The sequence below is a fragment of the Lissotriton helveticus genome, chromosome 5_1 (genome assembly GCF_964261635.1).
Source record: "Lissotriton helveticus chromosome 5_1, aLisHel1.1, whole genome shotgun sequence".
In the NCBI taxonomy this organism is placed as follows: Eukaryota; Metazoa; Chordata; class Amphibia; order Caudata; family Salamandridae; genus Lissotriton; species Lissotriton helveticus.
Window position 1 is genome coordinate 1,692,892,501 of NC_136065.1, and position 27,802 is coordinate 1,692,920,302.

Here is a 27,802-nt window from a genome sequence, read left to right on the forward strand (position 1 = left end):
TAAGGGGACAGCCAGGCAATTTTAACTATGAAGTTGTGTGAATTCCCAGAAAGCTTTCAGGAAGAAGAAAGTGCGCGCCCAGTGACAAAAGGACGCCGCCGCATGGGTAAGGAGTAACGTGAGCAAGCCGCCCACTGCAGGAGTACCATCAGATGGAGAAAGGAGAGCACAAGGACAAAATTGCACTGAAGATCGTACCTAGACACTGATGGTACAGGCTGGAGCCCACGAGCGACAAATCAGCAAGGACGGCCTGCCAGAGGTCAGCAGAGATGACCTGCAACAAGTCGGCAAGGATGACCTGAGAAGAGGTCAGAGATGCGGCGACCTGAGAAGAGGTCAGAGAAGCGGCGACCTGAGAAGAGGTCAGAGAAGCGGCAGCCTGAGAAGAGGTCAGAGAAGTGGCAGCCTGAGAAGAGGTCTAACAAGAGTACCGAGGAGAGGTCCATGAAGAGTACTGAGGAGAGGTCCATGAAGAGTATCGAGGAGAGGTGTGACAAGATTGACCTGAAGTCATAAGTAATGAACGGAAGAAGGTCGCAACAACAGGTCTGGTCACCGAGAGAAGAGTATGCATTGTCCTAGGGGTAGGATATGACCATGGGAGACCCGTGTGAAGTGCACGTCACACGGAGATGCCTGGTCAGAGAAGAAGTGCAAGACCGGATGGGACTAGACCATGTAGCGAACCGAAAGAACAAGAAGGAGGAAACTGTGGGTCATGACGCCACCGCAAAGAAACTTCAAGAAGAAGAAAAGAGTGTGTGATCTGACAACACGCACAACAGAAGGCAAAGGTGACAGAGTGCAAGAACATCTGGTATGGAGCACCGTACCTAGAGAACATTGGTGGTACTTGGAGAAATAGCTATCCATGAGTCTTTGGAACACCGAACAAACCTGGTGATTACATAGGCGAGCAGGCTGGACCATTTGTGACAACCACCTTTGGGGTCACACAGGAGACTGGACGGTGGGGCTGCTCGGACGTTCAGAAGATGAGGATCTAACCACTTCACACCAGACCGTGGCCACCCAGGGGCAAAGGCCTCTTCCGCAGGTCCCAAGAAGACAAAGATCTTGTGCTAAGTGGCCAGGAGTAAAAAACTACCCTTCAGGTGAAGCTAGGGACTTGAAGGTGGGACTCGTAGCGCTTCCTCAACACACCTAGAGGGTGGCGTTGGAGCGACACAACGAAGTACAACAGTGGAAGCCTGGTGAAGAAGGCCTCCGGGACATACTGTGAGAGGGGAACACCTGCAACAGGGGTATCCTGGTGAGAAAGATATTTTGCAACAACTCCACCATTCTATAGAGAAGCATTGCAGCACTTGTGTGGATGCCACAACAACCAGGACTGATGAGTGATTCACCATCACTCCACCTGCACCGTCACAGAGAAATGGACATAGAGAGACATTGGTGTCAACTTCCACGCCTGGAGTCTCAGGAGTACCGGACCCGCAGGGCAACACTGAACGGTGCCAAGCAGAACTGGTGATCCTAGCTGCAGTTGTACCATTGTCTTGTTTCTGTCAGCAGGTGAACAGACTCAGTGGAAGTTCCTATTTATTGTTTTATTCTCTCCAACAGGTTGGACTTTGTTATTCCAGTTTGAATAAAGTTTGGGAGGGATGTAGTGACTTGTAACTAGTTGTTGCCAGCACCAGCCACTCCCCGATGGCTGGCTCACACCCCACTCCACACCCATCCAGCACAGGCGTCACAGGACATGTGCTCTGGGCCACTTCCCCTAACTACAAAACTGTGCTGTGTTGTGATTCTATATGCATGGGGCCTAGGGCCCCACAACATTACACAGAAGACTGACCCTACAGGAGTAGAATGGGGTTACTATATTTGGCAACCTCTTGGAGGACAGCCGATTACAGTCCCACCAGGACTTCATGTAATCACATTGTTTCTCAGGAGCCCGTTTCTTAACGCATGTTGACATATCACGTTATGTCCAGATACACTGGGCACAGATGGGCACAGACCCTATAACACATGCACTAGTGCAGGCGATACACAAGATAGGTACCGGCAAACACTTAAGTCAAGTGGCTCTACAGGACCTACCCTCTCACCTACTCATTTCCATCGCTCCACTGTGGGACCATTTGCCATGTCTTATACAACAAGGAACGGTGCTTCATTCTGGAATACCCCAGTATAATACCATGCAACACACGTTGCATATTCATTCAGTTTATGCTTCTGCATGGGGCTTAGCTGACGCCCTCTAAACTTCATAGGATTTTATCTACGGTCCCATCATCGTACCCGAGATGCCATTGTGAAGTTGCAAATTTATTACACATGAGGTGGTCATGCCCCGCTCGACTTCCTACTGGGAGGAGGTCCGGGAATCACTTAGGTCCCTTATGGCGAGTGTGCATTGGGACACAATGGAATACTATCTCTTAGGTCTCTATCCTCGACCCAAATCATTGAAAGCAATAACATGATTTGGGGACCTAGCGATTCTGGTCACCAAGCGACAGATAACAAGATGATGGAAGTCCCCCACAGTACACCTAGCAGTAGGTTGGCGTGAAGAAATGTGGTGTTGGGGCTCCGCTCACACCTTAGCGCTACGTAGAGAGGAATATCATGGGCTACGCAAACAACCACTAGCCATAATGTGGAATGCCATGCTCGAACACTTTAAAGTACGAGGAGGCCACAGATTGATTCCAAGACACGCACCTGTGTCCGACCTGGATGGATCTCTCGCCCCTGATGTTCGCCCTTTTACCTGATGCTGGCATGCTACATGACCTCCTATGACAACCCAAGCACGGGGACCGCTCACATCTTACTCACTGTACCTTGACAATGATAGAACATGGCATGGCAGGGTAGATGGGTTGGTTGTAGAGGGAGGGAAGATTGGTGTCTAATTTCTTTTGTTGTTGATGTCTATGTTTCTTTCATTCTTTATTGCTCCCTATATTGATATGCTACTAAGTCCATGGATGTCATATATGCCTTTTCACTATCCCAAACAACTAAATGTATTGCAACAATACCTGTGGTAGCTTTTACTAGCCAAATGCTAAGCTCAGAAGTGCTGTTACGTGCTGTATTCTCTGAATTCATCTTTCTTATAAAAATAAATAAAACAAGTTCAAAATAACAAAGAAAATTACAGGTGCAAAGACAAAAATATAACAGTTTGCCCTCGCACACTGCAACTACACGACTCAAATACAGCACACTCACACTTCCTTTCTTGGGTGTACAACCAGTTAGCAAAGTGCTTTAGAGCAGGACAAAGGATAGAAGGTGCTATATAAATGTAATTACTGTACATCAGCTACAAAATGCCTGTGCTTCAGTGTGTATGTACTTTTAACCCTAGAAATTCCCTCGCATACCTCCACACCCGGAAGAGCTATACAGAAGCACATACCGTTAACATCTTGAATTCCATAGCGCTTTGCGAGGTCACAGGTCAGCTGTACCTTCCCTGAATAATTCATGAGGTTTGGATCTGAAAACAGTTTATAAAGAAATGAGACATTTTTAATGCAAGATTAAGAATTGAGGGCTGAGGCCCAAGGACAGCATAAGAGGGGTTAAGATAATGGAAGAATGCTAGAGCTCAGGATTGAAGGTAGTAATTTAGGTGGGAGTGAGTGCAAAGGTCATAGGTAAGCATGTAAAAAAAAGCTTGCCAGAACAGCATATATAACCATCACATCATCCTTTAAAATCCAAGCCCAGAACAGACTCCATTCGGATTTACCTGTGGCCAGCGACACAATACATTTGCCGCTCAGCTCTGGAGTTTCACCGTAATTGATCATGTGCCTAATCTGTGAAAACACAAGCATATGGGTTAAAAGACAGGTCTTTCTGTCCGAGGTACCTATGGAAATCACCCAACTCAACACACATGGATATGTATGGTAACCCACTGAAACATGTTCACACTCTAAGCTTCTTCCAGCAAGCAACCAGAAAATAGTTCATAGGTCGGATTCCTCAGTTCCAAAAATACACATAGTTAAAAATGTATGCTTAAAATGTAATGCTAATAAAAATATTAAGTTGAGTGTTTTACTTTAGCCATGCCACAGAAATCTTAACATAAGCAGAACCTCAGCTTGTGCTACTGCTGCAAGAAGTTTAGGGACATGTGACATCTATTCACAAACCAGCTCCTGCAATATGACGTGCAGGGTCTACTCTCCTCCCCTAGTATCTGGTCGACTGTAAAGGAAGACATTCTTGAGTAGCTCCTGGGGTATCATGCGAGACGGCACCACAGACTCTTCTGACGTGCACAAGGCCACTTTAAAAGGGTAGGGCCATAAACAGTATAATGCATTACAGTAACAATTACAACCATGCCTCAATAATACAAGCATGATCATAAAGTCCCACACTCCTAAGCCTTCCAGAGCCACTGAGCCTCACCAAAACAACCAACTCACATCATCAAGCACCCATCCTCATTCTTCCATCCAGGTGCCCGTTGTTTCAAACTGATCATACTACTCCCTCCCCTCATCCATAACCTATTTTTACTGCCCACGTTTCTTTTATCACAGTCCGTGAAATACTCTACCTCCTCCAAACCTTTTTCCCCTCATGAAGTGAGTAGGCCTGCACCGTGAAACTATCCTACACAAATGTGTGCATAATGTTCTGTATTCAAACCGACAGACCTCAGTGCCTTCCTCGGAACTCCAAACAAACACAATGCCTCGAACCTGCTCCCTGCCAGCTGCCTAACCTAGCCTAACCAAACACCAGCCAACCCTTCACCCGGTGCAAGGCCCCCTCCGGGACCACCTTAAGTGAAACAGAAGACCTTCTTCTCCTTTGATCAGTTTTTGACTGCCTCAACCATAATGCCTGAGCTCTTGCCTGACCTCAATCTCATTTCACAAAATCCACAACCTCCCCTCCCAGCCCAACAATTCCAAACCCTACACGCAATGAAACAGCTTAATCTCAAATTCGAATACCAGTACCTCAGCAAGACCCTTACCAGCTCTACCAATAACCCAATGTGATAGGATTCCTCTTGCGCTGAACCAAAGCATTCTCTTGTGCCAGTGCTACTAGCACACTCCTTGCCTTTTACCCTTCCATTGGGTGATTCCGCCAAAACAGTTTCCTAACACCTCTGCCAACTTGTCCACTATAATGCCTAGTGATAGCATGAATAGGAAACACACTAAATTGTGCCTTTGTATTTTGTAATCTTAAACTACTGCTCCCACTTGTCCTAGCTGCACCACTATTCTGAAACTCTGTTCACGCATCTGCACAAGAACCTTGGGTCCAGGGCTCCTACCAATTTCCCACCAATACAATCATTCTCATTCTCCTAACTGCCACTGTGAACAAGACAAAGCATCCGCAATGTTATTGTCCACACCTGGCAATAAGGTGATGCAAGCAACCTAGTGCAACCCTATGCAACAGTTTCAATACCCTAACATCCTTACCTCTTCGTTCATTTACCAAAACCAACACAATTTGGTTATCCTTGTTGAACGTCATCAGTGTATTAGCCAGCTCCTCCCTCCAAAGGATATGGCCACTACCGGAGAAAAATCTCCAAAAAGGCAGTACTGCCCTGTCCCAGCTAATGCCCCATCTACTGTTCAGTACATCACCGCCCTTCCTAGAACAAACTGAACATGCATGTCCCAGCATCATCGCAATAAATTTGAATCTTCATAGCAGTTCATTTTACGTTGACCATATCATCACATTAAAGTGTTTCAAGATTTACTGCTGCACCCTAAGATCTGCCTGTACCACCCTCCGAAATCCCTACTCTGATGTAGCAAATCTGCTCCTGACATGGCAAAAACTAGCTTTCTACAAAACGTCTTACTGGCCTTCACAACACGGCAATCAAAATTCAAGAGCAACAATAAAATCGGCACCTTCTTCAATACCTATTTTGCACGACCACCACCACCTCCTCAATTTTCCTTCGCGGTAAGCTCGCCTGCATCAAAACAATGTCCAATTCAATATGTAGGGAAGTCAACACCACCTTGGCCCTTCCGTTTGTTCTGGTGCTAAAGGCACCTCCATTTCATTTGCCAACAACAGAAACCTTCTCCAAATTTTCTGACATATTTCGAACCTTGCTGGCCCAACAAACAGGAAATAAGCCAATGAGTGAACCTTTAACTCCAAAAACGCCCATTCCAAGAAACTGTTGAAAATCCGAAAAAGGGAACAAGCGATGGTGTAACTAATGGTCAGCACCTTTTTAAAAAATATAAAGCTTTATTAAATTGCAAACCCAGCAGTGAAAAAGTCTCTGGGCACACAAACATGATGTGAAAAAATGACTTTTTATCACATTTTGCCAAATCAACGTCCCACAATGTCTCAGCAATGAATATGCTACTTACCAGTATGCATCTGTTCTTGGCATGTAGGGCTGCTGACATTCATATCTATAGCATAGATCGCCGCCTAGTGTTGGGTCCGGATGATTGCACATTGTTGTCCTGGAAGAGTCTTCGAAGTATCACGAGATAGGTGGCTCCTCCCCTGGACTACAGTGCGCATGGGCATCGACTCCATCCCTAGATTGTTTTTAGCCATTGTGGCGAAGATGGAGTGTAAAATTGTGAGCGATGACCATGCTTAGAGTAAGTGTAAATTCTGCAGCCGCTACAGGCGCCAGGGAGGAGGGTGGGCGATATGAATGTCAGCAGCCCTACATGCCAAGAACAGATGCATACTGGTAAGTAGCATATTCAGTTCGAGGCATGTGGGCTGCTGAATTCATATCTATGATTCAGAAAAGGGGGTGGTGATGAACAGAGTGCCTGAATTAAGCAGACCACTCTTACCCAGTCCAAAGATCAGGGGTTGATCCATCACCGTTTTTTAGCTCACTGCACCATCCCAGCTCAGAACTTGGCTATATGCAAATTAGTCTGTTCCTGTCCCAGTGCATGATGGGAACAGGGCAAACCAAACTACCAAGCCAATTCTTATACTGGGAAGGAAACAATCTTCCGGGGACCGGTTTCTGCCATTTCAGGCGTCGTCGGCCCGGCTTGCTTGAATCCTGATGGTGCAATGAGCAAGGGACTCACATCTGAGTATACCCTTCCACGCTTATGGTGGACAAAATGATTCAGAAAAGGGGGTGGTGATGAACAGAGTGCCTGAATTAAGCAGACCACTCTTACCCAGTCCAAAGATCAGGGCTTGATCCATCACCGTTTTTTAGCTCACTGCACCATCCCAGCTCAGAACTTGGCTATATGCAAATTAGTCTGTTCCTGTCCCAGAAAATGCCAGAAACCGGTCCCCGGAAGCTTGTATCCTTTCTGGTGAAGAATTGGCTTGGTAGTTTGGTCTGCCCTGTTCCCATGATGCACTGGGCCAGGGACAGACTAATTTGCATATAGCCAGGTTCTGAGCTGGGATGGGGCAGTGAGCTAAATAACGGTGATGGATCAAGCCCTGATCTTTGGACTGGGTAAGAGTGGTCTGCTTAATTCAGACACTCTGTTCATCACCACCCCCTTTTCTGAATCGTTTTTGGCCACTATAGGTGTGGCAGGGTATACTCAGACATGAGTCCCTTGCTCACTGCTGTGGAGAAGTGTGGCTCACTGGTTAGATGAGGCAGACCTGGAAGCAGAGGTCAACCTGGGACCAGGGTTCAATTCCCGGCTCGGCGGGGTCTTGAGTCCTAAAATATCCATGGACTCGACAATTCTCGCTCCGGTGCCTACTCGATTCACGGGTTCACACTCTGCGACTCTGGGCAATAGCTTGCTTAATCTCCACAACGGCCCCTCGCGGCGGGATGCCTGGCTTTCACCTTGCGGATACCCTGCCGGGGTTATCTCACAGGGGAATACCAGGACGGGTTCCCTAAGCAAGCGCTTAGAAACCGCTCGGTGATTTGCGCTATATAAATTCCTGTACATTTACTGCTCCATCAGGATTCAAGCAAGCCGGGCCGACGAGGCTGAAATGCCAGAAACCGGTCCCCGGAAGCTTGTATCCTTTCTGGTGAAGAATTGGCTTGGTAGTTTGGTCTGCCCTGTTCCCATGATGCACTGGGCCAGGGACAGACTAATTTGCATATAGCCAGGTTCTGAGCTGGGATGGGGCAGTGAGCTAAATAACGGTGATGGATCAAGCCCTGATCTTTGGACTGGGTAAGAGTGGTCTGCTTAATTCAGACACTCTGTTCATCACCACCCCCTTTTCTGAATCGAATTCATATCTATAGCAAAGAATATACAGCAGTCCCTCCATTAGCGGCGGCCGCCTGTGCCAGCTGCAGACGTTTGGAAAAGTGTTTTTAGAACAGCCTGCCCTACAGCTGCTTGCTGCTTGGAGTGCACATCTACACAGTTGTGTTTTGTAAATGTGTGAGGGGTAGACCATGTGGCTGCTCTACAAATGTCTTCTAAAGGGATATTGCCAAGGAAAGCCATGGAGGCCCCCAACTTGCGGGTGGAGTGGGCTCTTGGGGGGATTGTTGAAGTGCGCTTAGCTTTTTGATAGCAAATTTGAATACACTTAACGATCCACCTGGCTATACCTGCTTTGGAAATGGGGTTGCCTTTGTGTTGTGCGGAAAAGGCAACAAAGAGTTGTTTCGTCTTCCTAAAATCTTTGGTCCTATCAATGTAGTACATCAAAGCCCTTTTGACGTCAAGAGTGTGGAGCATCCAGCTACATTCGCCTTGTTTTGGTTTGTTATTTTAATGTTTAAGACAAAAAACTGTTGTGTCCTGTCCTATGCTTTGTGCAATATTTAATCTGTGATTTGGGCCTGGCCACGGAGATTAACGTTTACTACATGGTACGTGCTTTGCGAATTAGCGGCCAGCCCGTGTGGTTGTAGGCCCATCTCTGTACTTTTTATCTGATTGCTCAATAAAAGTTTTTAACAAACAAAAAAAATAAAAAAGAGTGTGGAGCATTCTTTCTGCCACTGTCTCAGGATTTTGGAAGAACACAGGCAGTTCAATAGTCTGATTGACATGGAACTGTGAAACCACCTTTGGAAGAAATTTAGGGTTAGTGCGCAGCACTACCCGGTTGGAGTGAATTTGTATGAATGGCTCTTGTACAGTGAGCGCCTGGAGCTCACTAACACGTCGCAGTGACGAAATGGCTATCAGGAAAGCCACTTTCCATGTTAAGAACTGAAGCTCGCAAGAATATAGAGGCTCAAAAGGTGGACCCATCAGCCGGGTGAGGACCACATTAAGATTCCATTCCGGAGCAGGTGGGGTCCTGGGAGGAATGACTCGTTTGAGCCCCTCCAGAAAGGCTTTAATGGCAGGCACCCTGAAAAGGGAGAGATGCTGCCTGTTTTGGAGATAAGCCGCTGTGGCAGATAAATGTATTCTAATGGAAGCATATGCCAGATTGCATTTGTAAAGATGTAACAGATAACAAATGATGTTGTGCGTGGACGCGTCAAGCGGGTCAATGTTGTGTTCCACGCAATAAATGACAAACAGCTTCCATTGTGCTGCATAGCATGCCCTGGTAGTGGCCTTCCTTGCCTCCCGAATGATATCCATGCAGTCAGGAGGCAAGTTGAGGTAGCCAAACTCTAAGACCTCAGAAGCCAGATCGCCAGGTTGAGCTGTTGCGGATCTGGGTGCTGAATGTCGCCATGGCTCTGCGTCAAAAGTCTGGGCGTGAGGTGCAGCCTTTGATGCGGTACCACGGAAAGTTCTAGAAACGTGGTGTACCATGGTTGGCGTGCCCACGTTGGAGCAACCAGGATGAGCATCATCGAGTGTTGCTTTAGCTTTCGTGCCACCAGCGGTATTCGAGGTGCTGGGGGAAAAGCGTACGCAAATTTGCCTGACCAGTTCATCCATATCGCATTGCCCTGCGACTGTGGGTGCGGGAACCTGGCGGCAAAGCTTTGGCATTTGGCGTTTTCCTTTGTGGCGAACAGGTCTATCTCTGGATGACCCCGCTGCTGGAAGTACGGGTGGAGTACTGATGGATGTATCTCCCACTCGTGCATTTGGTGGCTGTACCTGCTGAGCAGATCCGCCATCTGATTGTCCTTGCCTGGGAGGTGTTCCGCCATGAGGAAGATGTTCCTCTGAATGGCCCACTTCCACATGCTCTGAGCCAGATGAGACAACTGTGGAGAGTGTGTCCCTCCCTGCTTCTGAATGTAGTACATTGCTGTCATGTTGTCCGTCCGGATCAACACGACTTTGTCGCACAGATGTACCTTGAATGCCTTTAATGCCATAAAGATTGCCAACAGCTCTACGTGGTTGATGTGCATCTGCTTTTGCTGCGTAGTCCATAGTCCCTGCACTGTGTAAGTGGAGTACATGAGCTCCCCAACCATGGAGAGAAGCGTCCGTCGTCAGGTTGATCTGTGGGACAGGCTCCTGGAAGGGTCGGCCTTTGCAAAGGTTGTGTGGATTCCACCAATGCAGAGAGTTGTATGCACGACCGGTCACCAACACTAGGTCTTTTAACTGCCCGTGAGCCTGATTCCACTGACGTGCTAAGCACTCTTGAAGCGGACGCATATGTAGTCTCGCGTGCGGGACTATGAAGATGCAGGAGGCCATCATGCCTATCAACTGCATGAACACTCGTGCTGGAAGCGAGTGTTGCGGTCTGAATTTCTGTATCAGCAATTGAATGCTGTCGATCCTCACAGAATTTGGCTGCGCTGTGGCTGCCAAAGTGTCTATCGTCGCGCCCAGATACTGCCGCACATGGGCGGGCTGAAGGTGCGACTTTGGATAAGTCAGTGAGAATCCCAGATCGTGAAGAAGGTGAATGGTGTGGGACATGTTGGCAGCGCACTGCTGGGCCGACTTTGCTTGGACAAGCCAGTCGTCCAGATAAGGATAGACGTGAACGTTTTGTCTCCTGAGGTGCGCAGCCACTGTTGCCAGGCATTTTGTGAACACCCTGGGCGCTGTGGTCACTCCGAAAGGGAGGACCTTGAATTGGTAATGCTGATTCTGAATGGTGAATCTGAGGTATTTTCTGTGTGACGGATGTAGTGGAATGTGAAAATATGCATCCTTGAGATCTAATGTTGCGAGGAAATCCCCCTGATTGAGCAACGGAAGAACCTGCTGCAGCGTGAGCATATGAAAGTGTTCCGAGAGAATGTACTGGTTTAGGGGCCTGAGGTCCAGTATGGGTCGGAGGGACCCGTCTTTCTTTGGGATCAAGAAGTACAGGGAGTACACTCCCGAGCCTCTTTGTTCCACTGGTACGAGCTCGATTGCCCCTTTTTGCAGCATGACGAGCACCTCTTGCTGCAATAAGTGCAAATGCTCTGTGGACATAGGACGGTGTTTTGGGGGTATGTTGGGTGAAGTGGATGTCAACTCCAGACAATAACCGTACTGGATAAGCTTTCTGACCCACCTGTCTGTGGTGATGGATTTCCAGACTGGCAGGAACTGCTGGAGTCTCCCCCCGACTGGTGTTGTATGGTCGGGGGGCAGTGACAAGGCGTCACTGTTTGTTGGTGGCGGAGGATCGGGAGCTGTTGTTTCCACGACCTCTGCCCTTGGCGCTGTTTCCGCGATAGCCACCTCTGCTCTGTTTGTTGTATGAGGTTTGCGCACCACTTTTAGTGTACTGTGTTTGCTGGGACATTTGGCCTCTGGAAACACCTCTATTGCTTGAGCGACAAAAAGTGCTACCCCTGAACTGCTGGGACTGGAAAGCCCCCATAGACTTTGCAGTCTCGGTGTCCTTTTTGATTTTTTCCAGGGTGGTGTCCACCTCAGGTCCAAATAAGTGATCAGGGTTCACAGGTTGATTCAGGATGGTGGTTTGCATCTCCGGTTTGAACCCGGAGATCCTGAGCCAGGCCTGACGCCGCAATATTACACTGGTGTTAATGGCCCTTGTCGCGGTGTCCGCAGCGTCCAGTGCACACTTAATAGAAGCATTTGAGATGAGTTTCCCTTCCTGAATGAGCATCTCTGCTGCCTCCTTATATTCATCTGGCAAGTGTTGTAACAGGGTTTCAAGGGTATCGTAATGTGCCCTGTCATATCTGGCCAAGAGTGCCTGCGTGTTAGAAATGCGCCAGACATTGGCCGCTTGAGCCGCCACCCTCTTCCCTGATGCTTCTAGTACTTTAGATTCCTTGTCAGGGGGAGGAGCATCACCAGTAGTTTGTGAATTTGCCCTCTTCCGGGCATTAGAAACAACTAGAGAGTCCAATGGCAACTGGCCCTTGATGTAGGTAGGATCGCCAGGTGCCGGTTTGTATTTTTTTTTCAATTTTGGGGTTTATAACCCTGGCCCGTGTGGGATCTTTAAAAATGTCTGCAGCATGTTTCAAGACACCCTTCAGCATTGGCAGAGTCTTAACGGTCTTTTCAGAGGAGGAAAAGGTGTCAAACAGAAAGTCTACTTCAATAGGGTCAGCATGAAGCTGGACGTCATGATTCTTGGCTGCCCTCTCAATAAGCGCATTAAATGCCGCAGAATCCTCAGTAGGGGAGGTTTTGACAGCATACACTTGAGTGTCCGGGGCAGTTTGTGGATCCCCCGGGTCTGCAGCATCTGCCCATGTGTCATGCTGATTTTCAGGATCAGTGTCGGCAGGGTAGTTGTATTCCTCGTAGTCACCTTCCCCAGCCTCCACATCTGAGTAAGTGGGCGAGATTGGAGCAGTGACCTGAGCACGTGGATGAATCAGTTCAACAAGAACTGGGGAATCCGTGGAATCCTTTTTCTTCTTCAAAGGAATTTTGTAGGACTCCATAGGTTGTGCTGGTGTGATCTTGTGCTTGTAAATGGAAAGTTTACCGTTGTTGGCATTGATAAACTGTTTCGACTGGTCCTCGAGTAGGGGTTGTCGATGTTTTGTGCCTACAACAGCAGGGGATAGGCTTCGGCCCGGTGGAGACTGTCATAGACGGCTCGACGACCGGCTTGGGCGCGAACGCCTTCGGCGCCACTTTCGGCGGCAGCGTGAACTGAATTGGTGCCGTTGACTTGTGCGGTTTGGCGGCTGGCTTCGGTGTGGAAGTATCCCTCGGATCGACCGCGGAAGCCTTGTCCTTAATGCGCTGCAACGAGTCCGACACCTGCTTCGTGAAGGATGCGGACGGTTTCGTCGACTCAACAGGTGCTCTTGAGCCACTACCAAGCGGTGACTCGAGGGTAGCAGTACTCTTGGCCTTTTTGGACCGACGGGTAGGATTGACAGCTTTTGGAGCTCCGAGTCCCTTGACTGTGCCGACGGCCTTTGGCGCCGACGGCTTCGGGTCGGCGGCTTTTGCAAGCACTTTCGGTGCCCCAGTCTTCAGCTCGACGCCCTTGAGCGACTTCACCGATTCGACAACCTTCTTTGGCTTCGTCTGCACCGACATGTCCGAAGACGTGGAGCCAACCAATGCGACAGGCGTTTTCTGTTTCGCTGGTGCCTCTATAACTTTCGGTTTTGAGGAGACCGAAGTTTGTACCTTTGGTTTTGATTTGACCAATGGCGGCTCCGTAGAAGCTTCTTTCGAGACGGAAGCTTTCTCTTTCGATTTGACTAATGGCGGCTCCGCAGAAGTGTCCGTAGTCGGGCCCGGAGGCGAGACCGTGGATTTAGGTGTAAGATTTTGGGTAAGGCCATGTGGCGATCCCTCGACCTGAGCCTTAGTCAATGTCCGAACGGGGCATAGTTCTTCACCTGAGCTATCTTCCGTGGCCCCATAGGCCCCATCGTCGTCTCCTACCTCGTCGACGACGTCTTCTGTATCGAGCATTTCTACGTCTGCGTCGTAGTTGTAGTCGATCTCTGCCGCTGGAATGGAAATCGGCTCTTGAACTTCCTGCTTGTCTGCTTCTTCTCCCTCGGTATCGAAAATGTTCACCGGGTCAGGTGCCGTCTGCTGGGCCTCCTGGCGCGCCACGCGCCGAAGTCGAATCGTCTTCTTGGAGCGAAAACGAGAACAAGCCATACAGTTGGCTTCATCGTGATCCGGCGACAGGCACTTGTTGCACACCGGGTGGACGTCGATGTGGGGATACTTGGAGTTGCACACGGGGCACCTCTTGAACGGGCTCCGTTCCATGATGTGTTGTCGAATAAGTCTTGTTGCGTTGACTGGGCCTCGAGCCACGCGACTCCTCACGCAAGACAATACCGACGATATAGGAAGGCCTGTGGGCCGAAAAGAAAGTTTTTATCAAATTCGAACTGGAGTGATCAAATATGCATCCGAACCCAATGGCGGAAAAAAACAATCTGGGGATGGAGTCGATGCCCATGCGCACTGTAGTCCAGGGGAGGAGCCACCTATCTCGTGATACTTCGAAGACTCTTTCAGGACAACAATGTGCAATCATCCGGACCCAACACTAGGCGGCGATCTAAGCTATAGATATGAATTCAGCAGCCCACATGCCTCGAACCTTAATGGCCTCTTCAACCATATCATATTGAACTGAAGCATCCTCCTGTCCTATGAAGTCATTCACTGAATTTTGACTTTTGGCCAAGACAAATGGTCTATCAAGCAGAATTCTCCCGCTCCTATTTAGGAACCACCCAATGCATGTAAATGTACAACATCATGCAACAGTAATGCATCAAAAGGGCAGACTACTGTATGTTGCTCAAGTTCCATCCATTTTGTTTTCACCCACTACCTGTGGTAGATCATTGAATGATCTCAGACTGTCTGCCCATCTCCTTTGCTTTTGCCCATGATAACCCAAGCTGAACCCCCCTCTAAACCTCCCAATCCAATGTAGCTTCTGCCTCTCTTTTAGGGTAAAACTTTTGTCATTCACACACCATGTCAACCTTAACAGGTATAGGAGCCTTTGATAAAGATTACCTGTGCAGTCCTCTACCACGCCCTTGCTGTCATTGCCTCCCCCTTCCTCTGTGACCTGCCCAAAACACTGTGATTTGGTACATTCCTCTGCCCTACTTGCACTCATGTTTCAAATGACACAAGGCCCTTCTGCTAAATCCCCTATTAAATCCCCCCCCCCCAGGAACCCTGTCCTCTTGTCTCTCTGCCGGACCCCAACTGGTGGGGCGCCCCAGAGAGGGATGATATTGTATCAGTATCCCACCTGCTGCGTACACTGCAGGAGCTTGCCATCCACTGCAACCACAACTCGCCGGTAAACTTCCCCCAATGGCTTGACCCTATCCATGTCTATTCTGGACATGAAATTTCACCTGTGCCATCCATGTATTGAAAAATTGACACAAAGCTGTCTGTCTACTTTTCACAGTACCTACAGCACAAGCATGCCACTCCCACGCGGAGACATATGGTGCCTGATGCACGCATCTCTAGAGCTGGTAGATGCCAGAGCTCCGGATCCCGCTCAGAAGCCTCAGGGGACCCCTTCTACATTCTTAATTTGGTACCACAGGGCGGCGAGCAGGCCACAACGACTGCTGCTACCCACCCGCCATTTGCGTCGGGGCCTAGCAAGGCTCAAGCACCCAGGTCTGTTTACACACTTGATTTGACACCGTCCTCTCACCCTACGCTGTGCAAGGCTTGCATGATGTTCCTCATTACACAAGCACTAGCGTGAAAAACGTAACCTCTAGCCAGCACCAAAATACTTCTCATCTGCATGCCCACACGACACAAGGAACGGTCTGATCCTTAACGTAACTAACCCTAAAGCCCTCCCTCATTCCTCACTACTGACCAGTTTTTTAACCCTAAAGCCCTCCCTCATTCCTCACTCCTGACCAGTTTTCATTCATCACTTTTCCTCCTGCTTTTGCCAGTGTCACTTGCCTCAAGAACCCTATCCATCTCGTTCTGATCTCTGCTATATTTCTTATTAGTGAAACACTCCTTGGCACACGTGGCTAGTCAGCGTTATATAAATATATATATAAATTAATTTTTTCACATAAACAATCTTCGATTACCAACTGAAGACGCCAGATATTTTAGTGGGGTAATGTGTTTCCAGTCCCTGGCCCACAAGGCACTTCACTGATAAAAGATGCACTTCTTAACTGCCCCTCCGTATTAATTTAAGCGTCGATTGACTGAAGTCCACACCTTAATCTTTTCTTTGCTTCCTTGAATGAAGAAACTCAAAGCTCTGCATCTATCAGCTTACAACTTAACAAGAGGACCCTGCAACTCGTGGTTTAAGTATCAGTGCAATGAGGGATGGATAGCAGCTAGTTGAAAACTGCTTCCCTCTACACAAAAGTGTTGTCTCCCGTTGGGTTTTCCTTTCAGTCGTCGGATGTTGCAAGCTGCTACAGAATGTGGCCCCTTGACCAGTTCTTTGGTTAACAATGCGTTGTCAGCCTGTCAAACTGTGAGGGGTAGGGAGTAGGTGGACAATGGAGGGAAAGAAGCAAATGCAAAAAGAACAATTGATGGACAGAATGCAGAAGAATGTCATACATTCACCCCAGTACAGAGATTTGGGCCTAAATCCATAGTTTTTTTGCTCCCCAGTTTGAACGCAGACATATACAAATCAGTATTGACCCTGTGCCCAATGGGAACAGTCCAGCCTGAACTACCAGGCCAAGTCCTCCCTGGACTGGAAACAAGCATCCTAGGACCGGTTTCGGTGTTTCACCACTCATCAGCCAGGATAGCTTGACTCCAGTGGACTAGAGAGCATGAGAAAGTAGCAAAGCACTACATGGGGCTTGTCACTCATCTTAAAAGAGTGCCATAAGTCCCATGCAGGCCTATTGCCGTTTTCCCCATGTTAGCATGAGCACGTTGCAGACTGTCCTCTGCTTTGCACACATTACCTGACAGCGGGAAACATCCTTTACAACAAAACTTTTTCCACGCAGTACCTTTACAACGCAGGTATTACAACGCAAGTCGTTACAACGACTTGCGCTGGAGGATAGGGAATAGTTTAATTTACTATCCAAAATCTTGCCTACTATTCACGGGGACTGGAGTTGGAATAGTAAATTAAACTATTCCACAATCCAGCGCCCCCCAACGCAAGTTGTTGTAACGACTTGCATTGTAAAACCTGCGTTGTAAAGGCATGCGTGGAAAAAGCATGTGTTGTAATGACATACATCCCCTGACAGCTATACTTTGCTTTGTGCCACAATGTACTTTTTTTTTTTTTAAACAGATTTTATTGCCATTTATCAATCAGCAAAATATAGATACATTTAAATCCGGACAGGAAATATCCACAAATCCCCATGTAGGATCCGTCCCAGTGAGTTCGTATGTCCCCCTTCCCAGTCTCTGCTTATCCTACGACTGACTACTACTATGGTATATAATGTTTGCTATACTGGACTCTCATCAGTGTTAACAGCCTAACAGTACCCCCCACTCCTTCCCCCCTCCCCTTCCCCTGCTGCTGCCGACCTCATTGCCACGTGAACTCTTGCTGCGTACATGGTCTGGGTCCCATTCATACTCGCCACATCCTTATGCCTTGTGCAAAGAGCTCGCCATGTGGGTGGATGTTAGGGTACCATGGCCCATTTATGTCTCCCCCTCAGCTCTTTCTCGATCCAGCTCTCCAGGGTTAGCCAGTTGGAATCCCGCTCGTGGTGAGCTAGGTGTCAACTCCTGGTCCTCATTCTGCAGATCATCTACCAACACCCCCCAGGCCTGTGCCCGCTCCAATCTCTCTATACCTCTTTTCGCGTTCTTAAGCAAGATTCTATGCTCACAGCTTGCCCACTTCACTAGTTCCCTTTTCCAATAGCTGACCCCCGGACCGGCCGTGGCCTTCCACTTGCTGGTAAGTTCACGTTCCGCCAGAATGTAGGCCAGGTCTTGGAACCTGGCTGTAACCTTGGTTTTAGCGGAGTGGGAAAATAGGTTGAGCAGTACATGACCAGGGGTGCATGGGATCTCCTTCTCTGTGACGCGCGCTGTCTCTTGAACCACCTCCTGCCAATACCCCGCTATCCTCGGGCAACTCCATAACATGTGAAGATAGCTAGCCCCTATCTCCTGGCATCTGGGGAAACACGCATCCTCCCGACCAAAATATCGGTTAATCCTGCAGAGTATAAAAACAAATTAATTGGAATTGCGCATTGCAGGAGACCTTGGTGGCTCGGAGCAGTGTATTGTCCCAATCCTTCTCCGCTATGGGGCTTCCAATGTCCACCTCCCATTTATCTTTCAGGCTCTCCAGCGGCCCTGTGGAATCCCGTCTAATGGCTCTATAAAGGCATGAGACCGCCTTAATGACACCCCTGCTAGACTTATGTATTCGCATATAGAATGTGTAGATGGTTCAAGTGTCCCCCGACCCCAATGTCTACGCATGGCCCCAGTGACTGCCCCATATAGTAGAAAATGCCCCTGTGGGATATCCCAACTAGCTTGGAAGGGCTCAAATGTGAGAATTTCCCCATCGCGGTATAAATCTCCTACCTTAGTGACCCCCGCGTGTGCCCACTCCTCCAACCCCCTGCACTGACCCCCATGCGGGAGCGTCTCCAATAATGCCACAGGCATCTCCGGGGAGTAAGGTCTTTTGGTTTTCTGAAGACACCTGACCCAGCAGTTTCTTATTACCCTATGCTCTGAAGTGGTCAGTGTGCGCTGCTTAATGGTACCCATGAGTTTACTCAGGACAGCTGCTCTACTCGGGGTGAACGGGGGCGTCCTCCTGCCCGGATCTAGACTTCCTGCCACCCACTGTGTGAAGCGTTGGAGCTGACCCGCCAGATAATAATTCTCCATATCTGGCACCGTTAGACCCCCCTCTGCTCGTGCCCTGCGCAACGTAGCCAACACCACTCTGTGCCTGCTGGGACCCCAGATAAAAGCGGTCAGAATAAAGTCAAGGGATCGGAACCACGCCTTAGGGATCCACACTGGAAGCGTGGTAAAAAAAAATATAACAATCGAGGCAATGCCACCATTTTCAGCAAGGATATTTGCCCCGCCACGGACAGGGGCAACGTCCCCCAGAACGCCATACTGCCTTTGAGCGATCGGAGAGCCCCCCTATATTGCCCTCCTGAACATCAGAGAGATCATGATACACTCTAACCCCCAGGTATCTAAAACAGCGTGGTTCCCATTTTAGGTCTCCCAGGCCCGCAGGCGGCAGGACCTCTCCCGCTATCGGGAAGAGTAGTGACTTCTGCCAGTTGAGGAAGAGCCCAGAAAGAGCTCCAAACTCGTCCATGATATGCCGGGCACCCCCCAACGCCATACCTGTATCCTTCAGAAAAAGAAGCAAATCATCGGCATACAATGCGATATGGTGTGTTTGCTCTGCTAGTCGAATGCCCTCATATGGCGTCCCTGATCTTGCTTTACATGCCAGTGGTTCTACCGCCAGCGCGAACAGCAGGGGGGTAAGGGGACACCCCTGCCGTGTACCCCTCTCCACACCGTACTGTAGGGAGATGGTGCGGCCCGTCCGTACCCGCTCCACTGGGTCCGTATAGAGTATTTGAACCCATTGGATAAAGTCCTGCCCCAGCCCTATCTTTGCTAGAACTGCATATAAGTATTCCCACTCAAGGCTATCGAATGCTTTCTCGATATCAATGGCAAAGATCGCCCCGTCCTGCGCTTCTACCGCTCCCTGCTGTAACACTGCAAACAGCCTCCTGATGTTCAGGGTGGTGTTTCTTCCAGGGATGAAACCCGCTTGATCGGAAAGCACCAAAGATGTCATGTGTGGCAGTAGCCTGGTGGCCAATATCTTACTGAGAATTTTTAAATCGAGGTTTAGCATCGATAGCGGTCGGTATGCTGAGCACTCAGTTGGGTTCTTGTCAGGCTTAAGCAGGGGAACCATTACCGCCTCCCTCGTTGTGGGTGGCAACCTCCTGCTCTCCCATGTAGCCGCGTATAACTTCACTAGCCTGGGAGCCAGATCTACCAGGTACGTGGCATAGAACTCTTGAGGCAGTCCGTCTGCTCCCGGAGTCTTCCCCCTTGCCATCGCTTTGACTGCCCCCACGATCTCCCGTGCTGTAATCGCCGCCCCCAGCACAGCTTCCTCCACCGCTAAGGTATGGAGCGGAAGGGGTGTCAAGTAGTCCGCTATCCTGCCCATGTCTCGGTTACCAGTGCTTTTACATCAGCGGGCGTAGTACTCCCTGAACCGGCCACTAATCTCCTCCTGTGTATATAAAGGACGTCCTCCCTGGTCGTGTCTCGTCAGTATAGTACTGCCCCTCTGGATGGGTCAGCGAGCCATGCCAGCAATCGCCCGGCTTTGTCCCGCTCATCATGTATCCTATCCATGTATTTCTGGAAATCAAAGCATCGTAGACGCTCTACTTGCACTGCCACCTACTCCTTAGCTTCCAGGAGTTCCTGCCTCAATTCCGGGTGCTCTGGCCGTCTCTTCTCTAATGCCCTGAGTGCCCCATCCGCTCTCTCCAGGTCTGCTGAGAGGGTCTTACGGACCCCAATAGATGCAGCCATGCAGCTCCCCCTGATCAGAGCTTTGAAGGCCTCCCATTCCGTGATTCTAGAGTCCGTGGTGCCCGCATTGTCAGTAAAATATTGTCTGATGTGTTCCCTAGACTCTTGATGAAAGACCTGATCTTCAAGTGCTTCCGGTTTGAGGCGCCATGTAGGGATGGGCTGCAAAATCCTACCCCCCCCCCCCCTGTATCGTAGCATGAGTGGGTTGTGGTCCGAGACCGTCCTAGTGAGGTATTCTGTCCACCCCAGCAGGGTGTAGAGGCCCGGTGTGCTCAGAAAGGTGTCTAAACGGATGTGTAAATCATGGGTGTGGGATAAATGCGAGTAGTCCCTATCTGTCGGGTGTGCCCTGCGCCACACATCCACGAGCCCCCAAGGAGTCTGCCAATCCCTAAAATATCTAGCCACCACGTGTACTGGGGAGTCTCGAAGAGGCGGGTGTGATCGGTCCATGTCAGTATCTGCAATACAATTAAAATCTCCCCCTATTAGAACCGCCCCTGTCATGTACGGTGCCAGCACCCCCGACAGCTGCTCCAGAAACCTAACGTGATCCACATTCGGGCCATATACATTGACTAGGGTAACATCTTGCCCGTCCAACCTTCCGGAGACAATCATATCCCTCCTTACCGGCAATAGGGCGGGCTCTTACTGCCGCCGCTGACGCTTGTCCCGCACCCAGGGCAGGAACACCGGGTGATCGCCCTCCAAGTCCCTCACCTCCGGGGCCGTTAGAGCAACGCAGCCGCCATTTTAAACAGCCCGCGGCTGCCGAGCGCCTGGTCCGTCGAGGCTCCTCCTGACGCCGCCTCCTCGCCAGTAGCAGTCCTGGCCTCCACATCTGCCCCGGGTACTGCTCCAGCTTCCGTGTCCGCAGTGCCGGACCGCCCCCCAAGCAGGCACCCAGCACCACCGCACTCCGGGCTCCGCTGTTACCGCGCAGCCCCCATTTTGCACAGCTCACGGCCTCGCCGGCTGAGTTGTCCAGCACAGGCAGGGGAGGGATATCCACCCCTCACAACCAGCGCCCAGGACCCTCCTAAGGTTCCGACACCTTCAGGGTCGGTCTTCTTGCCCGGGGCTCCCCTGTAGCGGTCAGGATGGGGCCAGAGAGGGTATCACCGACGGGTGCTCCGATTCAGGCTCCCGTCTCCATCGGCGTCAGGCCACGCCCCCCCCTCCCTGTGCCACAATGTACTTTCACACAAAACACGCTGTTGTTTTTTCGTTCTGTTCTATCCTGGGATTTGGTCTGAGACATGTAGACAAGGTCGAACAACAATGTCGCTTGTTATTATATTCTAGTCAGGCCCTAGCACCTAGACAAAACACGCAAACGCAGCTGTTGTTTAGAAACACATACTTTTTGTCATATAGGTATGCACAGATAGGTAACACACACTTGGAGAGGGACCTTTACAGGGAAAAGATTGTGACAGCACCAGCATCTGTGTATACTGAGGTCTGCTAACACCTAGAGATATTCTGATCTATAATCCTGTTGCTTCTGTAGAAGGGGAGGTAGGTTAGGCTACACCAGAGGTCTTCAATCTGTGGGGTGTGACCCCTAAGGGGGCCGTGGAGTCCTGGGAAGGGGGGTTGCCCATTCCCCCGCTTCACTTGTGCCTGCAATCCAAAACGTTTGCTTTCTTTTTAGAAAAAGACAACCGTCCTGGGACAGCTAATTTAGATCATTATCAACTGAAGTTTTTTCAATTGAGTCTCTAGTGCCGTGAAAAGCTTTCGTGCCAGGTTTCCTGCTTGCCTGAATGAAATACAAATGTGCCTATCAATTAATCTGCAAGTGTAAAGGGTGCTTGGGAGCTGGTTCGGGCTTTAATTGATCAAATCACTCTAAGCTTTGTGATGACAAAGATTTGGTTTTTGGAGTGGTAGTACAGAGACAACAACTGGGTTGTAAAGGGCTTACTTTGTATTTTAACTGCATTTACACAGCCCTTAGTACCTCTAAAGAGGTGTTGAAGGGACAGTTATGTAAACAAATATTGCATTACATACGCTTCGGTATTACTAAAATCTACATTTTGGAAGCACTATTTTATTGTAAAACTATTTGCATGTTTTGCAGCACTCTATCTTACACTGTGTGTAATGCATGTATAAAATAATGACTTACATATTCACAGTCCTTTCTGTCATAGGCTGTGACCCTGTAGAACTAAAAATACACGTCATTATTTGCCACTGCATCAATCAAAATGTAATTCTGTAGCTCTCTGGTTACACAGACATCTGCAGTGCATTAACTAATAGAGGTTCATAACGTACTACAGTGCATTTCTCACTGAGTAAAAACTTTTTAAATTTATTTTTCATTACGCTGACCATTATTTTATATGTAGATACCTGATGGTGAAAGACCTAAAAAACGTACAGAATATTGAGAGGCATATTTATGAGAGGCTTGCATCGCCAGAGCATCACTTTTTTTGAGGCTGCGGCGGCTCAACCATACCTATGAGGCGGTGCAAAGTCAACCTGCATGGCTTTGTATGGCCTCATAGATATGGAGTAAGACATAGCAGTGAGAAATGTTTTAATTTCTCCTCGTTATTTCCTCTTTCCATGTATGCTGCATTCTGTAGCTCACACAGAAAGAGGAAAACGCCTCTCTGAATTGTTTTTGTGAAGCAAGGTGCCCCTTCCTGTACAAAACCAATCCTGCCTATGTTGGTGCTACGCAGCAATCTGTGCGCCAACAAAAGGAAAAAGGACAGGAATGCACTGTATTTCATAAAGATGGTGCAGCCTTTTCACATTGGCATAGGGTAGCCAACAAGACTGCAGCACTGCCCTATGCCAATTCCTCATAAACGAGGCCCTTTGTTTTTACCTATACCTTTAACTACACCCCCACGCTCACTGACCTTTTGTTTGCTAAACACTGTTAAATATTATTTCGCCACCGTAAAAAGTTTGAAGACCTCTGGGCTACACTGTTGTATATAATGACAGCTCCCTTTATGATTTACGGAATACTTGCTATGCTAACCGTATTTGTGTTAGGCATTTTCAGACTTTTTTTTGTTTAAATCTTTTAATTAACATTTTTAGCATTTTGCACAGCTTTAGGAAAAAATCCCGACAATGTACAGTGTGTATGTGGCAGCGTTAGTCAAGAGAACATGTACAAATACGCCATCAATCAATGTATGACTTTTGAGTTACATGGTAGTACATTGCAAGAGTCCAAGAACCACGCCACCTGATAGAAGGGGGTATCTAGACCCGAAGACCGCATCGCCGGAGTATATGAACACAGCTAGAACATAGGTGCATTATGCGTCAGCCATGGACAAAGGGTACAACATAATGAGGACAACATAAGATAAAGAGGGGTGGGAAGAGTCGCCTGTGACCTGTTTCTTCGCCTAGAACCCGGTGGGGTGGGAGAAAAGGACAATAGTTTTCCAAACCCAGTGACACAGACAGGATTCAGACGCTTGGAAACCAGTGCTCTTCAGTCTATGTGAGGGCCAGAGTTAGGCACTTTCCTACTTGATGTGGCACGTATACTGCATACCAGAGCACAATAGTTAAAATAAACATTTTGAACTCTCCTTGTGTCTCTATTAGAACTCATTGTGGTCTAGTAAGAGTGTGAGAGCAAAAGGGTGTGTCCTGCAAAACCGCGATTCCTGAGAGGGTCGGGAGTGTTGTGTTCTGGGGTGTCCAATCGCTTGTTCCTCTGTGAGTGAGTAGGAGGGCAAGTGAGACACTAAAGATAGTCGGTGCCGGGTTCATAGGTACTTAGGTGGTAGGATGACCTCGTACCTGCCTACTAAGGTTCCATAATCCCAAGCATAGTGCAGAATCCTTGCAACAAGGGTTCAGTGTATTTCCCAGAAAGTGGATCATATCTCTCGCTCGTCTTATTAATAATTTGTTTTTGACCGTGGTAGGCTCGAAGACCTGGCAGCCCCCGACCCCACCCCCTAGCGCCTTGAGACCCTCAGCGCGCTCTATAAATGAAAATGATTGCTACGGCAAATGAGTGTAATAAAACATGAACCTATGTAAATAAGAGGTGTAAGTATAAACAAATTAATTGGTACTCAATAGCAAGCAATATATTACACACTACCACATCCCCGAAAAACAGGGTTTAAACTCTTCCCTACTCATTCCTGGAAACGGAGGGTTTACACTCTCCAGATTAAGACCACATGGGTTTATGCTTTCATTGACATCAAACACACCTTGTTCAACCTCCAACTGGTGGCAGCACACTCTTCCTTGTAGGTAGCTTACCATCTCTGCCGCTGGACCAGATGCATCATTGTTGGCCATCTTCTCTTTGACGGTTTCTGTCAGTACAGCTCCTGGCCACAGTGAGATATACTTCACGTTGTGCTTCTTTAATTCTATGGCACAGTCTGCAGCCATCCGGTCACACTGCAGGAAAGAGACAAGTGCAGTTTGGGAAACCACCTAAATACTGGGATACTCGTCAAAGCATGATGGTGAAATTGTAAGATGAAATAATCGGAGGTGTTTGAGGTACAGTGAGAAATTCTTGGTTGCAGGTAACGGGAATGTAGACTGCTCTCCATGTTACGCCTTATCTATCACCTCACACATCTTCAAACATAGGCACACAGTTACTGAAGGCAGCAAAGAATCCGTGCCTTCTACTTATTCTTCAACTATGTTGTCTTTGCTCTTACACTATGATTACTCTTATAGGGCAGCTCGGGCAGTGTTGAATTTGGTTGCTGAACTTACCCCATAACTCTTTATAGAGCTTTTTTACAAGCATTTACCTCTATGTCCTCTAATGTGAAAGTCCATTCAGTCAAGGGCGTCACCTGTCATGACACCCACCCACCGCACCTTGGCCCACCCTACAACCTAACGAAGGCTGCTATACCAAGAAAAGCTGCGCTACCTTTTCAAAAACTGTTCTCGACCAGCACTAAAAGAAAATCCTACATCAACCAAATCCTATAGTCTCTGCGCCTCTTTTCATTTTATGTACCATAAGCGGCATTCTGCATCGTAACTCCCACCATTAATTTATCTAAATAGTTGGTAAGAAAAATAGTACCTACTGGGTGCAAGGGTGTTACGTGTTATATTGTCTATGTTGTTTTGTGCCCTTTGTTCCAAATTTTGAATATTTCCTCTCACTTCACTCTTGGCACAAACCTGTGCTTCCCTTTTGTTTTAGGTCGCTCTACCCACAAAGTTCCTTCAAAATGACCATGACCCATGCTCTCTAATTGGCCGTTCTTACCAACCCTCGCCCCTCAAACTCTGAGCTGCACAATTCCAGTGAAGCTGTGTCAATAAAACCCTTGCTCTTCTAATTCTTGGCAGCAACAAACTATAGGCAATGTGCAGTCCAATCCTCTAGCGGATACTCTGCCACTGAGAACTTCCTTCCAGATAGTATCTAGTTACACTGGAACTCCCTGGTTACTCTCGCTTCCCATCATGCCCAACAGAGCCTCCCTGTCCTGTCCACTCCCAAAAGCGCCATTATCAATATTCACATCCTTATTAACAACAACCTATAAGAGAAGAGGGTTTGGCCTGAAGGCAAGGATCTGGGGAACCCTGTTTGAGTCTCAGCAAGGACGTGCAACATCCTGTGATTCTGGGAAAATCACTTAATCTCCCCGCCCCTAACAAAAATGAATGTGTCCTCATGTAATGCAACTGGTGCTCATATAAAGCGCTCTGATACCCGATACCTTCGGGGCTAGTTTGCGCTATACAAGGCTCTAAAACTTGCCATCTCTGAGCCTTGGTTCATCAGTACCACCCATCTTAGGTATCCTCTCTTTGGGATGAACTATCCTTCCCCAGAACAATATACCGACTGTGGGGGATCATGTGTAAACAATTGACACTCTCTCCAAATCCTCTGCGTACCTGAATATAAAACATGCCACATGCCCTACTTCCTCATTCAGCTGTATGATCATATATCATCGATAAAGAAACTGATGAAATCATGCAGCAATATGGACCTGTCCCAAGCCAATAGAGGTTGCCGTGCAGTAGACCCAGATTTCCGTGGGACAATATTTGGGATGCCAATCTCCTTAATGCCAATACACTAGCAGATGATGTGGACAACTAGGTATCCTCAGTTGATGAACATCCAACCCACGATGCAAGATCTAATCCAAACCACTATCAGGGATCGTGAGTATCAGTCACTGTCAGGCCACAGCTTCATTTACTTCACAGCAGCAGAGGAGAAAAATTCCCAACCGCATTGCCAGATGTCAGAAACACTCACATGTTCAAATAAAAATGTCAGTATTTTGCAAAAAACGTTTGTCTCTTGGAACTGTTTGCACAATATTGAAAAAACGACTAAACTACAGCTACTATGAATACGATGTGCCTGTCACTTTCATACTTGTTTCTATAGTGAGTAGCGCCTGCTTTGGGTACAGTGCTTAGATCCTGGACAGTCATTTTACTGCGGTTCTTTTCCCGACCATCAGTGGGAACCTTGAAACACTAGATCACATTCTTTCAGTTTTCCTGTGCATTATCTTGCTCTTCTGTTTGTCCGTTCAAGAACTTTATTGTTTTCTCGATTTTAAAGGAGTATTTTGGCTTTGGTAAAGTATGTTCCCTCTAAGTGAATAACTTGTGTTATGTTTCTCAGTCTGGATTCAGCTTCACTGTAGCTCGATTCAGTGGAGGTGCCGGACTGGGTATGTTTAGACTTCACATTTTTGGGTCGAGCCTGTGACAGCGCATGCACTGCATGCACTTTCGCTATCGAGACTCTATTGTTTACATTGCTTACCATTTGTTGGCGTCAGTGTCACTCTGCTTTATTGCATCCTAAATGGCCAGCAGAGCCCATGCATCACTTCCGTTCCATTCTCTGGCGCATGGACCAAGCACAGATTGATTACATTAAATTGGTGACTGTCTTCTGCTTGCGCCCCAGCTGAAGTGCTATTTCTTCCTGCATTGCTGCTTTCTCCTCCCACGCACCACTTCTCCAAGTTGCTGTCCCCTTCCCCCCACCCCACCCCATCCTTCTTAGCCCGTCCCATTCTTCCACCAGAAAATAACAAGCATTGGAAATGCAAATGGTCTCACATTTGCTTAATTTAGAGCTATTGGCATTGTAAATGACACTGTCTTTTACCCATATGTTTTGGAGTGTACGTATGTGATGTGTAGTGAAATTATGTGGGTTGGATTGGAATTGTCAGTTGTGGAATTGTGTGGCGTGGAATGTGTGGTGTGAGTGGATTTGTGGAGTGGAATTATATGGCATGGTGTGCGGTGGAATTATGTGGATGGCAATTTTGTGGTATTGAGTCGGATTGTGTGGTATGGCATGTAATTATGCGGAATGATATATTGTGTTGTCAAGTGGTATGTAGTAGAGTTTAATTATGTGGTGTGCTGTT

At 48.2% G+C, this 27,802-nt stretch overlaps 1 protein-coding gene across 1 annotated transcript in view; it reads right to left on the reverse strand.

Moving 5' to 3' along the window:
* LOC144755742 (dehydrogenase/reductase SDR family member 1-like) overlaps window positions 1-27,802 on the reverse strand; it is a 345,316-nt gene that overhangs the window by 23,178 nt on the left and 294,336 nt on the right. The window contains exons 6-8 of the mRNA XM_078644947.1: window positions 24,663-24,806; window positions 3,755-3,824; window positions 3,419-3,499 (exon numbers count right to left, since the gene is read on the reverse strand). Of these exons, the coding sequence (XP_078501073.1) occupies window positions 3,419-3,499; window positions 3,755-3,824; window positions 24,663-24,806 (295 nt within the window). The remainder of the gene's footprint in view (window positions 1-3,418; window positions 3,500-3,754; window positions 3,825-24,662; window positions 24,807-27,802) is intronic.